We start from the raw sequence: 14,526 nt of genomic DNA on the forward strand, positions 1-14,526 counted from the left end.
GATTCATTATGCAGCAAAAGAAAACTTAACACAATGCCAAGGAGTTTGCTTATAATTAGAATGTCAGAATACTGTGCAGTTTTCCAGAGTGCTTATGATCCCTAGCACATCTGTTGAGGTGTTCCATGTTGAGAAGAATAATGAGTATTTAAGAGTAGAAGTAATAATTTTTAGGAAGTGGGACAAACTGAAATCTAGGAAAGGTAAACATTCAAACTAGATTCTAATTATAGCAAAATAAAATTATTCACCAATAAAAACAAACTTTTAATTTCACACTTCATAAAAAATAATTTTTAACAGAGGTACTTACCCTATTTTGAAAAAAAGATGCATGAAAATGTGATGTTGTAGCAGATATTGATACTAAGGTAATAGTTTCTTCAGAACTAGGATTATGTAAGTAGACTTTTTCCATTTTTGGCATCCCAACTGGCCTGTAAGAACAAAAAGAAAACTGTCACCAATACTTCAAAGGTAATTCTAACTGCTGAGATAATTACTAGTTGTTAAAAAAAATTAAGACAGGGCTGGGGATGTAGCTCAGTGGCAGTGTGCTTGCCTACCATGAAGTCCATCACAGCAAAAGAGCAACAGCAAAACCATTGCAAACTCATATTTGAATATATGATGAGATTAATTGACCACTATATAAAATTACACACAAAAATAATTTTGTTACTCAACAAATGTTTACTGAATGTCAACTGTCTGTTATGCTGCTCTAGTGCTGTGATGTAATGAAGCGAGCCTCAGTCCAAAGAAGTTTACAATCTATGGAGGAAGCAGGCTGGGAACAAAAGGACCACACACTCTTTTCTCTGATATCATCCCAAATTCTTATTAAGTGTCCATCAGGTCCTCTTCTCAAAGTCCACTGACGGTGCTCCTCAACATAAGAGCACAAACTGAGTGCAGAATCATAGAAAGGGATCTTGTGAATTAGGGATTTTTTTTATTATCCTCATTTTATAGATGTGGATACTGAGGCACAAAAAGTTAACTGACTTGCCCAAAGTCACAGCTGGAACCTGGATTTGAATCAAGGCCATCTAGGTCTATTCCACGGCCTAACCACCAGCACTAACTACACCCTCTCAAAGGAACAATATTTTTAAACACACACTCAATGGTTTGCAGATCCATTTTAATGTTCCCCTCAGCATCCATGTTACACAGACTGCCCTAAAAGCAAAATCTTATAAAGTCCACTTGTACTTCGGTAGCTTATCTTATTTGCACAGGCTTCCTAACTTTTATAGCATAAGAGAATTCTGTATGTAAATTATATCTTTTTCTTTAGTGCTATCTAGTGATTTCACTGATGTCAGTCTTTTTTCCAAGAAGATTATCAGTACCTTGAGGGTAAAAGACAAATCTTACACACATCGAGTCCTGCCCATATTACTCGGCAGGGTAGCAGGGGTGTGGTGAGAGTGCATGTGCATGCATGCTCACTTTCTCCACTCTTCCTCCCCCTCCCTCTCACTATTACTAAGCTTCTCTCTAACCTGGTGTTACTCAACCTAAAGAAGTAACTCCCTAAGTTTTCACAACCCAAACTTCTACTCAAGTCAGGCGAGTTCCACGTGCATGACCCCCATGTCTTTGCCACCTATTTGCTCTGTTTCCTATCTTCCATATCCTCCGAACTTTCATTTTCTAATTCAAATACAACCTTCTTTCATAAGGTCTTTCCTCTTGTGAACCGCTTCAGTCCATGCTTTTTGAAATTTTGTGTTTTATAGTTCAAGTTCAAGATCTGTGCTTAAACCCTAAACCCTAAGCAGCTGAAACTAGAGACAGAACTGGGTTTTGCATGTGTCCAGCATGCTTTCATCTCTCCAACTTTGCCCCTTGATTGCTTCTAATTAACGACTTGGGAAAGCTGATAAAACAGCGGATAAACAGCTGACAACTTTTGCTAGTTTAAGAAAATGAACCAGGGGTTTTAGATTCCTTGAAGGATGGTGAATCAGTACATGGTGGCTCTTCTTGCTATTCCCACCTAATCCCCCAACAATGCTGAAAAAATTTACAAGTTAGAGGCAGAGACTGATTCCAAGAAACAGCACCCCTCAGTGAAAAATCTTTGGAGACACTGAAGGCTGCCTTGAACTGGCAGGTGAGAGGGAATTGAGAGACTGTGAGAGGGTAGGCTACAGGAAGGCTTCCAAACTACTATTCTCCTCTGCTTTCCCTGTTTGCCCTGAGGCAAGTAGAACCTGCTCCTCAACCCCCAACAGAAGAAAGGGCGGCATAGGTAAGGAGCTGGTGCCTCGCTGGCTGCCCCTGAGCATGTGCTCCTCTGACTCCTTTCTCTGGTCCTCCTAAGTCCTGGGGCTAGTGCCAGGACTTTGCTTCTGCCTAGATGCTGTTTTGGATAAAGTAGTAACAGATATGGGGCAATCAAAAGTTTTGTGTATGTACAGAACTGGGGCTGTCCACTTTGGAGATAATCTCTCTCTTAAGATTCATAAGGTAAGGGGTCAAGGATATAGCTCAGCGACACAAGCACATGCCTGGCAAGCGCAAGGTCCTGAGTTTGACTCTTGGTACTAAAAAAGATCCATAAGGTGAGACCAAGACCAAGGCTTGATCTTCTATCCTTCATTAACACACATTATAAGATAGTAGCTCATGAATTCACATGCCATAGTAACATGGTAAGTCAGTATAATTAGATACCATATACAATGTCCTGACAGATTATAACACCATTCCCAATTTTATGACTGTACCTGTAAGAGGATTTTATTTCCCCATTTTGTTAACATTAGACTTGGCCAGGCCTACATATCTTGCATGAGATACATGGTATCTTATGCTTGTCATTTTACTTCCCTGATAGTATCACATGGCATTTAGCTCTGGTACATTTTGAATTATTTTTTGTATATAGTGTGAGGTGGGGATCCAATTCAATTCTTTTATATGTGGATATCAAGTTGTCCCAGCATCATCTGTTGCAAAGACTACTCTTTTGCCATTAAATTGTCTTTGCACTGTCAGGTAGGTAGTCAGACATGGGTCCAAGGGTATGGGGTGCAGGGAAGTCCAAAATAGCTTGCTTTGCTAGTTATAGCTAGATGAAGAAAAGCTTCATGTCACCACATGTTTGTTAGGTGTCAGATCCAGAGTGATCCCACAGAGCACCATGACATTTTAAGGTTATACAGTGTGCACATTCCTTCCCATTCCTTGCCACTTGGACCTCTTTTTCCAAAATAAGGCATACAGCATTGCTGGATGCCATGGCCTACATCCAATAATATCAGAAAGGAGAACATTCTTTAACAACTCTCCCTCCTTAGGCTGAGACCTGATTTAGATCAGAACCTAGTTTTAACTAAGTTTCTTTGGTAAATTTCTTATATGACTAAGGCCCCCAAGGGAACACTAACTACTTACACAGAACAAGGAAGACATTTTTGAGATATCAGTTCTATTCCATAGCAACCTCTAAGAAAAATGGCAATAAGCACCATAATCACCATAGTTCCCTGAACCCCAGGGGAAATGTGTGCATAAAAATATATACAAACTTAAAACTCAGTGCAGATGTCTTTGCGACAGTGCCAGCCTTCTCACCTGAAGGAATAAATGACTTTGTCTGTACAATAAACTCTTATTCTTCTGCATGATTGCCTATGTGCCTTGCCTGAAATCTTTCATCAAAGACACAAAGAACCGAGAACTAAGGAGCAAGGGCTGGGTTCCTGGCTGCATCAGTTTCTCAGTGACAGCACCACTGGCAAAACCGACTGGCAAGACTATAAGGGTTTATTTCTAGGACCTAAATTCTTTTCAACTTATCTACATAACTAGCCTTATGGCAGTATCACAGTGCCTTGAATACTACTGATTTGTAAAGCGATTCTGCATTTGGGAGTTCTCTAACTTTTGTTTTCCTTTTAAAGACTGCTTTGGCTTTTCTGAATCCTTTTTATTTCCATGTGCTTTTAAGATCAGGTTGTCAATTTCTGCAATAAGAGATAGCTGAGATTTTTATGGGGACTGAGTTAAATTCATAGATCAATTTAGGGATACTGTAATCTTAATGTGTGTCTTCTGATCCATGAACATGGGATGTTTTCCTACTTCTTTCATTTCTCTTGGTAATGACATGTAGTTTTCAGTACACAAGTTTTATACTCCTTCTGTCAAATTTATATTTAATATTCTATTCTTTTCGATACTACTGTAAGTGGAACTGTTTTCTCATTTTTAAGGTTGCTCAATACTAATGTAAAAGGTTTTTTATATTGACCTTGTATTCTGCAACCAAACTAAACTTGCTTATTACTGCTAAAAGATTTTATATATATTTTAAGTAGTTTCCTTAGGATTATATACTAAAGCACAAAATCTATAATAGAGATGGTTTTATTTTTTCCTTTCTCATCTAGGTGGCTTCGTTTTTTTTTTCTCACCTAGTCAGATCTGGAACATGATTGATTAGAGATGGCAAGAATGGACATCCCTGTCTTGCTACTGGGGGAAATTTTTCATTCTTTCACTATTAAGAATGTCAGCCTTGGGATTTTATAGGTGACCTTTATTAGGATGAAGACATTCCCTTCTACTCCTAGTTTGCTGAGAATTATCATAAAAGGATGCTATGTATCTTTTCAAATGCTTTTGCTGTGTTTATTGACAGGATCACATCTCTCCCTTATTCTATTAATATGATGCAGTATATTAATGATTTTCAAATGTTAAACTAACTCTGCATTCTTGAGATCACTTAGATCACCACTTAGTCATGGTGTATGTCTCCATCACTTTTTCTGGCTGAGACATAATACCTGATACCATAAAAATAAAAATACCATAAAAATACCATAATAAACTTGCAACTTAAAAGGACGAGAGGCTCATTTGCGGCCCACAGTTTCAGTCTGTGGTTGGCAGGCTCACACGCAGAAATGGCATGTAGAGGGCCCAGCCGAGGAGATCCCAGCGGGCAGCCAGGAAACAGAGAGAATAAAGGGAGGGGTCAAGGAGGGAGCTATACCCTTCCAGCTCATGGCCCAGTGACCCATCTCTTCTGACCAGATCCCACCTTCTAACAGAACACTGAACTCCTACCCCATGATTCAATCACTTTCTAGAAGCCTTGCGTAAGAGTGCATGGAGTATTTAGGGTCACTGTTGATTTATACCGTAACAGTATATAATTATTTTTATACACTGCTGGATTCTACTTGTTGGTAATTTGTGGAGGCTTTTCTTTTCCCTTTCTTTTCTCTCTGTCTTTTTCTCTCTCTTATTTTCTCTCCGTTTTTGTGTTGTTGGGGTTTGAACTCGGGTGACTTCGCACTGGGCTTTGTGTCTACCCCCTTTTTGTTTTTTATTTTGGAATAAGGTCTCACCAAGTTGCCCAGGGTTGGATGAAACTTGATATCCTCTTGCCTCAGCCTCCCAGAATACTAGGATTACAGGCATGCACCACCAGACTTGCCTTGTGTAGGAGTTTTGCACCTATATTCACAAGAGGTATTTGTGCACAATGGTTTTATTTTTCTTGTTCTACTATCAGGGTAATACCTGAAAATAGAGTTGGAATGTGTTCCTCCTTCCATTCTTTGGAACAGTTAGTGAATGACTGGTACCAGAATTTATCAGTAAAGCTAAGCGTGCCAAGGCTTGCTTCTTGGGAAGTTTCTGGTAACTAATTAAAACTCTTTCTTTACCTGTTATAAACTTCTACTCAGATTTTCTATTTCTTATTTCTATAGACAAAATGTAAATGAATGGGCATGACTGTGTTAGAATAAAACTTTGTTTATATAAATAAAGAGGACAATGGTGGTTAAAGGAGATGCTGGCAAGATGGCAGAACAGGAAGATCTAGACCTCCTTATCCCACTTAGACATTAAATTAACAATCCACAGAAAAATTCCCTCTATAAGAAATCCAGAAACTAGTTACAAGGCTCTTGTACCTGAGGTGAACACAAAACCAGCCACATTAAAGCAGGTAGGAAAATTTGTGGCACCAATTCCCCAGAGCCTCTGCTGCTGGCATGACAGCACAACTAGGGGGAAAAAACCCCAAATCCTGGGTTCTTTTGGAGAGGAGAAAGACTGGGCCATATGTTTAAAATTTTGACTTTGCAGAGTGCTGCCTGAGGGATGAGTTTCTATCTTACCTAAATCTAGAGGCCACTGAAAACAAAAGAGAAGGTTTGGATGAACTCTATAGACATACAAGGAGTGCAGTCTGTTGATACACACAGTTACAATGCTACCGAGTTATACAAGAATCATTTTCTTGTCTTTTCTTTTTTTTAGAGGTCTGAAGGACTTCAATATAAAAACCTAGCCATGTTAGTTCAAAAACAGGCAAAACTAATACACTATTTAGAGGTGGATGCATAGGTAGTATAATCGTAAAGAAAATCTAGAAATGGTTATGAAAATTCAGCATAGTCGTTAATTCTGAGGAGAAAAATGAGACTCATCAGGAAGCAGTACAGAATGGTGTCTAGGTGCTGACAAGTGTTGTAGTTCTTGAGCTGTGAAATGGATGTAAAGCTACATATATGTCTTACACATTTTTCAGTGTATGTATTTCACACACAAAAGGAAAAATAGGTAAAGGTTTAATGAAAATACCTTGAAAAGTAACACTACTCCACAACTGTTAAGGACCATATGAAAATGGAATAAAACATTGTAGTCTTCTTTTAACAGTAACTAGATGTCGATAAAGATGGCTTTGTTATATGAGTTACTTCCTTAAGGTCAATGTGAAAAGAGTTTGCTGAGGATCTACAGTTAGGGCCAACATTAAAATAACGCTACTTTATTTTTACGGTTGATTATCTAACCACCAAATCTCTTAAGCCCTGTGTATTCTGATATTCTCAAACTGAAAAGTATGCAAGCAAATACTACTTATAAATGGAAATATTAGCGAATGGAATATTAGTAGACTCATTAGATAACTATTACAATAAGTAAACTCCAAGTGTAGCCAATTGTCCAAATAGCATTTTATCTTGTTTCAGTATAAGCCTAACTTTCTTATTATGACTTTATCATCTTTCTTTGAGAAAACTCCCAAATCAAAAATCGGCCAGAATTTCATGCAGTCAACCTGACTTTTAATACAGTCAGAAACTTCATTTGATTTTCATATTCTGAATCACGTAAATCAAAGTGAAACCAACTGACCCCTACTTTCTCATTTCTTTGGTAGCTTCACCTATAGTTAAATTTTGGACTCCGTATTTTCTGTCTTTTCTAGAATGGAGTATCTATTTTCTTTCCATACTGCCCCAAACACATGCACAGCATCTAACAATCATATAAATAAGAACTTTCATTGCCTCTCGTAAACATCTGACACATTTTTCTTATGTTTTGTAACAGTGGGCACAGCTTTATTTTACGTCATTTGAACGTTTCATTGTAACGCCTGCAAGAAGTTTTGCTGTCTTGAGGTCGGCTGTGTTTTGACACCTCTGAAGCCTAAGCCAAGCCATGTTTTCTGAAAGCTGCAGCCGCCACCACCTTGCAGGAGTGGGAAGGTTGTGCAGAAGACAAGATGCCATCAAGTTTCCCAGCTGAGAGCTGTTGACTGTGCTGCATCAGCAGTCACGGAAGACTTCTCTGGGAGCTGAGAACCCCCCAAAATGTTTCTCTGCTTTACACAGAGAAGCAAAAACTTGGGCTGAAACCCAGGTTTACAGCCCAGCCAACATGAGGTCCACAATAATTCCATGGTTTAAGAGTCTAGTCACAGGTGAGAGGAGTGAAAGCAGGGCTTGCTTGGGTCCTGAGACACTGACAAAGCAGTAACGCCTGTAGACACAAGTGGGGTTAGAGATCAGGAAGCCAACTGTCCTCCAAACTCCTCAAACTACTAAGCATCCAGCCTGCTGAGATCCTCTCACCTCTGATAGAGACTACAGCTCTTAACCAGTTGGCTCACTGATCCCAGATGGGGACATAGGCCCATGAAACAGGGAAGCAGGTAGAGATCTAGATGGACCTTGAACGATGGCCACAGTACCGCAGGAAGAAGCTGTACAAACAAGGTACAGTACAGAAGATAAAAATTTTCTTCCGTAAGCTTTGTATAGAAGTGTTAAGTAGAGCAACAGTATACAGAAATAAAAATATCCTCATGTCCTGAAAGCTCACAAGCTAGGTACTTTCTAAAAAAGTGTTCTTTAGCCAGGCACAGTGGCACACACCTATAATCCCAGCCCTTTGGAAGGCTGAGGGAGAGAATTGCAAATCTGAGTTCCACCTGGGCAACTTAGCAAGACTCTGTCTGAAATAAATAAAAAACAAATACAAAATTTTAAAAAGGACTGGGGATGTAGATCATTACAAAGGCCCCGAATTCAATCCCCAGTAGCTCTTCTACAATTTAAACAGACCGCAGGCTAGCTGGCAGTCTATCAGTCACTACCCTCTGAATTTCTTTATGTTGCTTGTGTGACTTCAGTGTAGTCAATCTCTGCTAAGGTAAAGAAGACAGGGCATAAGATGGACAGGTGCTCTGAGGGGTCTTTCTGAAAGTCAGAGCTACGGATGGATGGCCTGCTGCAGAGAGGATTCTGGGTTCCAGGAGCCCAGAAGTAGCAGGTGGATGAGAATGCCTGCTTTGCAGCACTGCAGAGGCTGGCTTTACCCATTCCTCTAGGACTCAGAGAAAAGGCCCTGGGCCTCACCTGTACAAGTGAGCCCTTGCCCAGAGGAGAAGGGTCACATACCTATGTTGTTCAAAGAAGTTTGCAGGGAGTAAGGAGGATGGAGAGAAAGTATTAGGAAGGGCACTGCAGGCTACTCTAGGCACATGCTCACAGGGTGCAGGCTTCTTCTAGCTCTGGGCAGCTTAGCACACAGGAAGCAGATGGCCCCTGTAGGAATAGCCCATTCCCTCTCCCCCTTGGTGATGCAAGTGGTCTGGACCAGCAAAAGCACACATTTATTTGTAAATATACAGTGCTTAATGTTCTATGCTATGAAACAAATCAGCACAAACAATGGCTTAAAGCAATGCCCACTTATTATCTTACAGTTCCATGGTTTATTTGCCCGGAGTCTCACAAGGTTTCTGTCTCAAGCTGTTGTGGGCTATGATCTCATGTGAAACACAAAGTCCTTTTTTTAAGTTCATTCAGGTTGCTGGTAAAATTCAGATTGTTCTTGGTCTTTTGCCACTAGGCCCCTCTGTTTCCAAATCCTGCATAAGGAAACACCCTGCATCAAGTACTTCTTGTGCTTCAAGTCTCTACACGCCTGCTTCGACCTGCCACAGCCAGGCTTCCAAGGCTCAGGGACTAGGTCAGACTCAAGCAGACCTTAGTTATACTTTCAAAATCCTTTACAGCAACACCTAGGTTAGCAATGGACTGAATAACAGGGAGAAGATGTATGTAGGTACATTAGAGGCCACACATTCTGCAGATCATCTGAGAATTCTGCTACCACAAGCAGCATGTGTGACCTGCTTGGCTAGACAGGTAAAATTTAAAAATAAATCAAGTTCCAGATGCCTGCCAGTGCTGGTCCTGTTTGTTTCCACTGGGGGCTGCGCCAAAGAATGAGGGCCAAAGGAGCCTGCAAAGTATTTATAGATGAATAGGCTGGAGCAAGTGACAGCTGATCTCTGCAGTGCTGCAGTAAAAAACAGTACTGTCCATATTTTAGAAGAGTCAAGACTCAAAAGGATCAGGAAGAAGTAGCTACGAATTAGAGGCTAGCTTGGAAATACACTGCAATTCTGTGGTCAATGGCAAGTTTCCTACACACACAGAGAGATGACACTGCCGTGCGGGCACACAGCTGAGTAACTGTCCCTGGACAAAGCGCACGAATGACAGTGACACAGCATTCTGCTAAACACAGCTTTTGACAGGAAGTTGGGCCAAATCAATATGCAGCACTTTGTACCGCTCTATTATCACAAATCCTACAGTCTTTTCAAAAACACAGTGGTGGAAATGTTCTCACAAAGATACTGGATACTTAGAAATTAGAAACCTAACATCCCTTTAAAACAGAGGGCTTACTTGATTTTCTTAAAATACCAGAAAGTCAGGAGGGACAATAACCTTTCATAAACTGAATTTATTTTAACAATAAAGATTTCCGTTTTTAGTGACAATCTATTCCATGTCCATCTTTAAAGCCACTAAGTAGCCATTTCAGACTTTAGATTTGAAATGAGGATTTTCTGCATTTAACAATTATATAAATCAAAGAATTTGGTAAATCGAGTTCCCACCCAAGCATCTTCTACAGTCTGCCATAGTGCTTGAAAAAAGGAGTTGCTATGAAAACAGAAAAACATTTAACAGCACTGGCACGCAGAAGGGGGTGACATGATGCAGCAGTCAGATGGACGCAGCAATCAGATGGACGCAGAGATGTTAGGATGGGGGAGGAGGAGAGAAGGGAGAAGATGGAGAAGAAATGCAAAGTAAGAGTAAAGAATAGGTTTAAACAGAAAGATGAAAACAAAGAGAGGACTATTTTTGAAGAAAGTTAATTTGGTCAGATGAGTGTGAACCAAATTCTAGAGGGCAGTAGGGTTGACCAAGGTAATGCAAGGCATCAATACACAGTGGTCTAGAAAGATGTGGGGGAGCTTCCTGCATCCTTTGTAAAAGGCCTGAAATTCTTGAAAAGATTCTACTAAAGAATCTTAATCTGTTTTTGGTATTTAGTAACTGGCAGGTCTGAAGCCTCACTTTTGCCCCCTTACTACCTTCCTCCTGTATCTGGGCAAGCTAATAAAAAGGCTCACACTCTCTTGGAGCCAGGTAAGTTCACACTGTGGCAGGGCTCCCCAAGCAGCCTCCATACCGGGCACAGGAGAGCCAACGTAGTGTCCTTTCTTTGCTCTCAGGCCATTTTTCAGACCTGCTTGGGAGAGAACACCTGCTGAGAAAGTGCCGAGTTGGGCTAAGGTGGGTGAGGAAAGAGGCAGCACATACACTACATAGGGAAAAATAAAAAAGAAAGAATAGCCTCAGACACAGGAAAATACAAAGTAGCTAACAGCAGAGGCAGGGAAAAGATCTCACAGGGAGGAAGAGGTGTGCAGTATCTTATACACTACACAAGATCAAGAAAGACAAGACTAATAAGTGCAATCTAACAAAACCACCCAGGGAGGGCAGTTCGACACTGCCGTCATAGACTTGGGTTTTTTCCATTTTTCCACTGCTAGCTTGTTCCTCAGACCCGCACTGAGTTCCCTCCCTGATGGCAGGACAGCTGCTATGGCACCCCAGGTATTACATACAGGGGAGAGAGGTGGCTCTTTCTTGTGTCCCCTTTTAGCAAGGAAATCTTTCCCCACAATCCTTCAGCAGGCCTGCCCACATGTTACTAGGTAGAACCGGGTTATACCTATCCTTGAACTGATCACAAACAAAAACAGGATTAATCAGGATTAATACCTGAGCTATAGATGGGCTCACTTTTCCTATGGGTTGGATAAAGAGGAAAAAAAAGGAAGTTGTATTAAAAAAAATAAGGGGGAGAAGTAGTAAGTAAGTTATGAAGAGTGCCTTCTGAACTGTGGTATTCTAATCTGATCTTTTCCCACTTAATACTACTCATTTAAGAAAGAGCAGGAATGTTTGGAAGCAAAAAGAAACGTAGTCAGCACAGGAAAAAAATTTTCAGCTAACAAGTTTGTTTCTGATTTTATGTTTCAGCTCTGGGGATTGAACCCAGTGCCTGCAGGTGCTAGGCAAGTGCTCTACCACTGATACACCTCCAGACCATTTTACATTTTCTTTCTAGAAAAGACCTTGTGCTGGTCTCCAATTTGTAATCCTCCTAGCCTCTTGAGTAGCTAGAAAGATAGGTCTATGCCACCACCACACCTGGCTATATCTATCTATGTCTGTCTGTCTGTCTATCTATCTATCTACATGACCTTCTAAAGAGGACATATCCTAAAACATCTCTGATTTCCTTCAGCAATCAGTTACTTCCTTAGGCCATGGATAATTTACTTTCTATAGTAAAATATACACTTCATTTTCTTTAGCCTAAAGAAATTGTCCAGCAAATTCTTTCAACCATATCCCCTTCTTATAAGAGTCAAAAATACCATGCTGTTCATGTCCATATGGTGGCCCTGTGATATCATCTTGGCAGACCCACACTACAGTCCTCAGGAAGCCTTTCTAGAACGTTTCTAGTTAGTGTGAGCTGTGACTGACATTGTCTCCTGAGAGCAGGGAAATGGAAGGGAGGCAGCAGCTCTTCAGCACTCATTCTTATATATCTTTTTCCAGTTATTTAGTCAAACACCTATCTAGCTGCGGCTGGGAGAGACTCTGCAGATATAATTAAAGCACCTAGTGATCTGACTTGAAGTTAATCAAAAGAGAGCTTATTATTCTGGGTGGCCTGCCAATTACCCGGAGCTCTTTCAAAGAGCTTTTAGGCCTTGTTTGGGCTAAGAGCCTCCAAACAGCAGCTGGACCCGCAATGGTGCTCTCTTCCTCAGGATCTTCCCCAGTGCTACTTGGGAACAAGCTTCAGCCAGAGCTTACTCATGATCTTCCCCTCCTCACTGCCTACCCAGCTAAAATTTTAGCTTGCTTAACCAGTTCCCGCAAGCCCATATGCCAATTTCTCATTACAAATTCACATCTACATCACAGATTCCCGACACACACACTAAACATCACTGGCTGGTTCTACTTCTCCAGTTGAACCCTAACAAGCTCATGCGCACGTCTGCCTGCAACCCCTGCCTTCTACAGACCCACCTTCTACAGACCCTCCTGTGGGAGTTAAACCACCACACAGTCCATTTAGTGGTCTTAGACTGAATGCAAAAAGTTTTAAATAATGGCTGAATAACACTTTAGTTCATTCAGGCTGCTATAACTAAAATATCAGGTTGGCTTATATATAGCAGAAATGTATTTCTCACAATTTATCAGTGGGGAACTCTGAGACCAGGGTGCCAGCAGGTCTGGGTTCTGGTGAGGGCCCTGTCTCTGGTTCACAGATGGTGCCTTCTTGCTGTGCACGCACACACAGTGGCAAAGGGCAGGGCAGCTATATGGACATCCTTATGAGGGCACTAACCCTATTCATGAGGGTTTGGGGTTTCTCTTGACCTAATCACTTGGTAGCCTCCCCCGCCCCCTGATCGTATTGGCTATAAGGATTCAACACATGAATTTGGGGGTGTGGGAGACAATCTTCCTTTTGTTTGTTACCACTATTTTGGGGCTGCATGTAAGCTGGCTACTTTAGGGACCTGCTCCTTCCCTGTGCTGTCTGCCCTGAGTGTGCTGTTTGGGAGTGCATCTGTCCTTGCACACATCTTCAAAGAGTCTCTCAGCTCAGATCGCAGCTTCTCCATGACCAAGTGCTACTTGTTCCCGAGTAGCACTGGGGGAAGATCCTGAGGAAGAGAGCACCATTGCAGGTCCAGCTGCTGTTTGGAGGCTCTTAGCCCAAACAAGGCCTAAAAGCTCTTTGAAAGAGCTCCAGGTGATTGGCAGGCCACCCAGAATAATAAGCTCTCTTTTGATTAACGACCAGCACCAGTCTGAAGAAACCCTACTTATTTCCTCTCCAGTCACAGACTAATTCTTTGATTCCCATCAGTTGTCCCTTGCTCATGACAACAAATTATTGTCTAGCCTAAAGGTTAACTAACAACTTTAATATTCTTCATATCCTTTCATTAAATGCCATCCTAAGGAAATGGTCATGGCTGTGTTTAAATCATAGTATCATAGTTTCAGCATAACTCACAAGGACAAAACATTTAAAACAATAACTGAATTTAACAAATGTAATATACCTATACAATTTGATGTTCTTTAAAACCATGAAATAAAGTAGCAGAAAATTCAAGTTTTAAAAACATACACACAACATGCTAAATTTAAAAAGCAGGTTATAAAGTACTATGTTCAGAACATATAGCTATGTTTTTGCAAGCATTTAATAAGCACACATACACAGAAAAAGGACTTAAGATAAAAGCTCAATTTTAATGTTTCTAGGTGGTTGTATTATCAGTTTTTTACTTTATTTTTTTCCCCTCAGAAGTATTTCTTAAGTTTACTAGAGTGAACACGTATTGGTAGTATAAGAAAAATCCCAGTCAGTTTTGTGGTGATGTTTATCAACCTGGCCTGGAGCAGGGATTTTTCACCACCCACCCACTTTGAGACAAGGTCTTGCTATGCAGCCCAGGTTGGCCTCGATCTCACAGACATCCTCCTGCCTCAGCCTCCTGAGCGCTGGGATTACCAGTGTATGCCACCCCACTTGGCTCGGACAAATTTATATCGTACAGAATTATTTATGTTAATGAGGGAAAAAGAGGTAAAACTGCACAAATTAATCATATCTCAATAGAACATATTACCACATGTACATATACACATGTATAACCAAAATCACAACTTCAGTGATTTTTCTATCAGAGATTTTAGTCAGTGATGCTGTCCACACAGCTTACTTCTGTCCCTTTAAAAAATTCTCTTATTCTGCTTACTTACCGAGTGGTTT

The 14,526-nt window shown here is 40.8% G+C and overlaps 1 protein-coding gene across 1 annotated transcript in view; it reads right to left on the reverse strand.

Annotated features, from left to right (window-relative positions):
* Nucleotides 1–14,526, reverse strand: part of Tmem131 (transmembrane protein 131) — a 169,323-nt gene that overhangs the window by 72,893 nt on the left and 81,904 nt on the right. Inside the window, exon 5 of the mRNA XM_005400698.2 lies at nucleotides 314–437. Within this exon, the coding sequence (XP_005400755.1) occupies nucleotides 314–437 (124 nt within the window). The remainder of the gene's footprint in view (nucleotides 1–313; nucleotides 438–14,526) is intronic.

Source organism: Chinchilla lanigera, unplaced genomic scaffold (genome assembly GCF_000276665.1).
Source record: "Chinchilla lanigera isolate Chin_1 unplaced genomic scaffold, ChiLan1.0 scaffold00069, whole genome shotgun sequence".
In the NCBI taxonomy this organism is placed as follows: domain Eukaryota; kingdom Metazoa; phylum Chordata; class Mammalia; order Rodentia; family Chinchillidae; genus Chinchilla; species Chinchilla lanigera.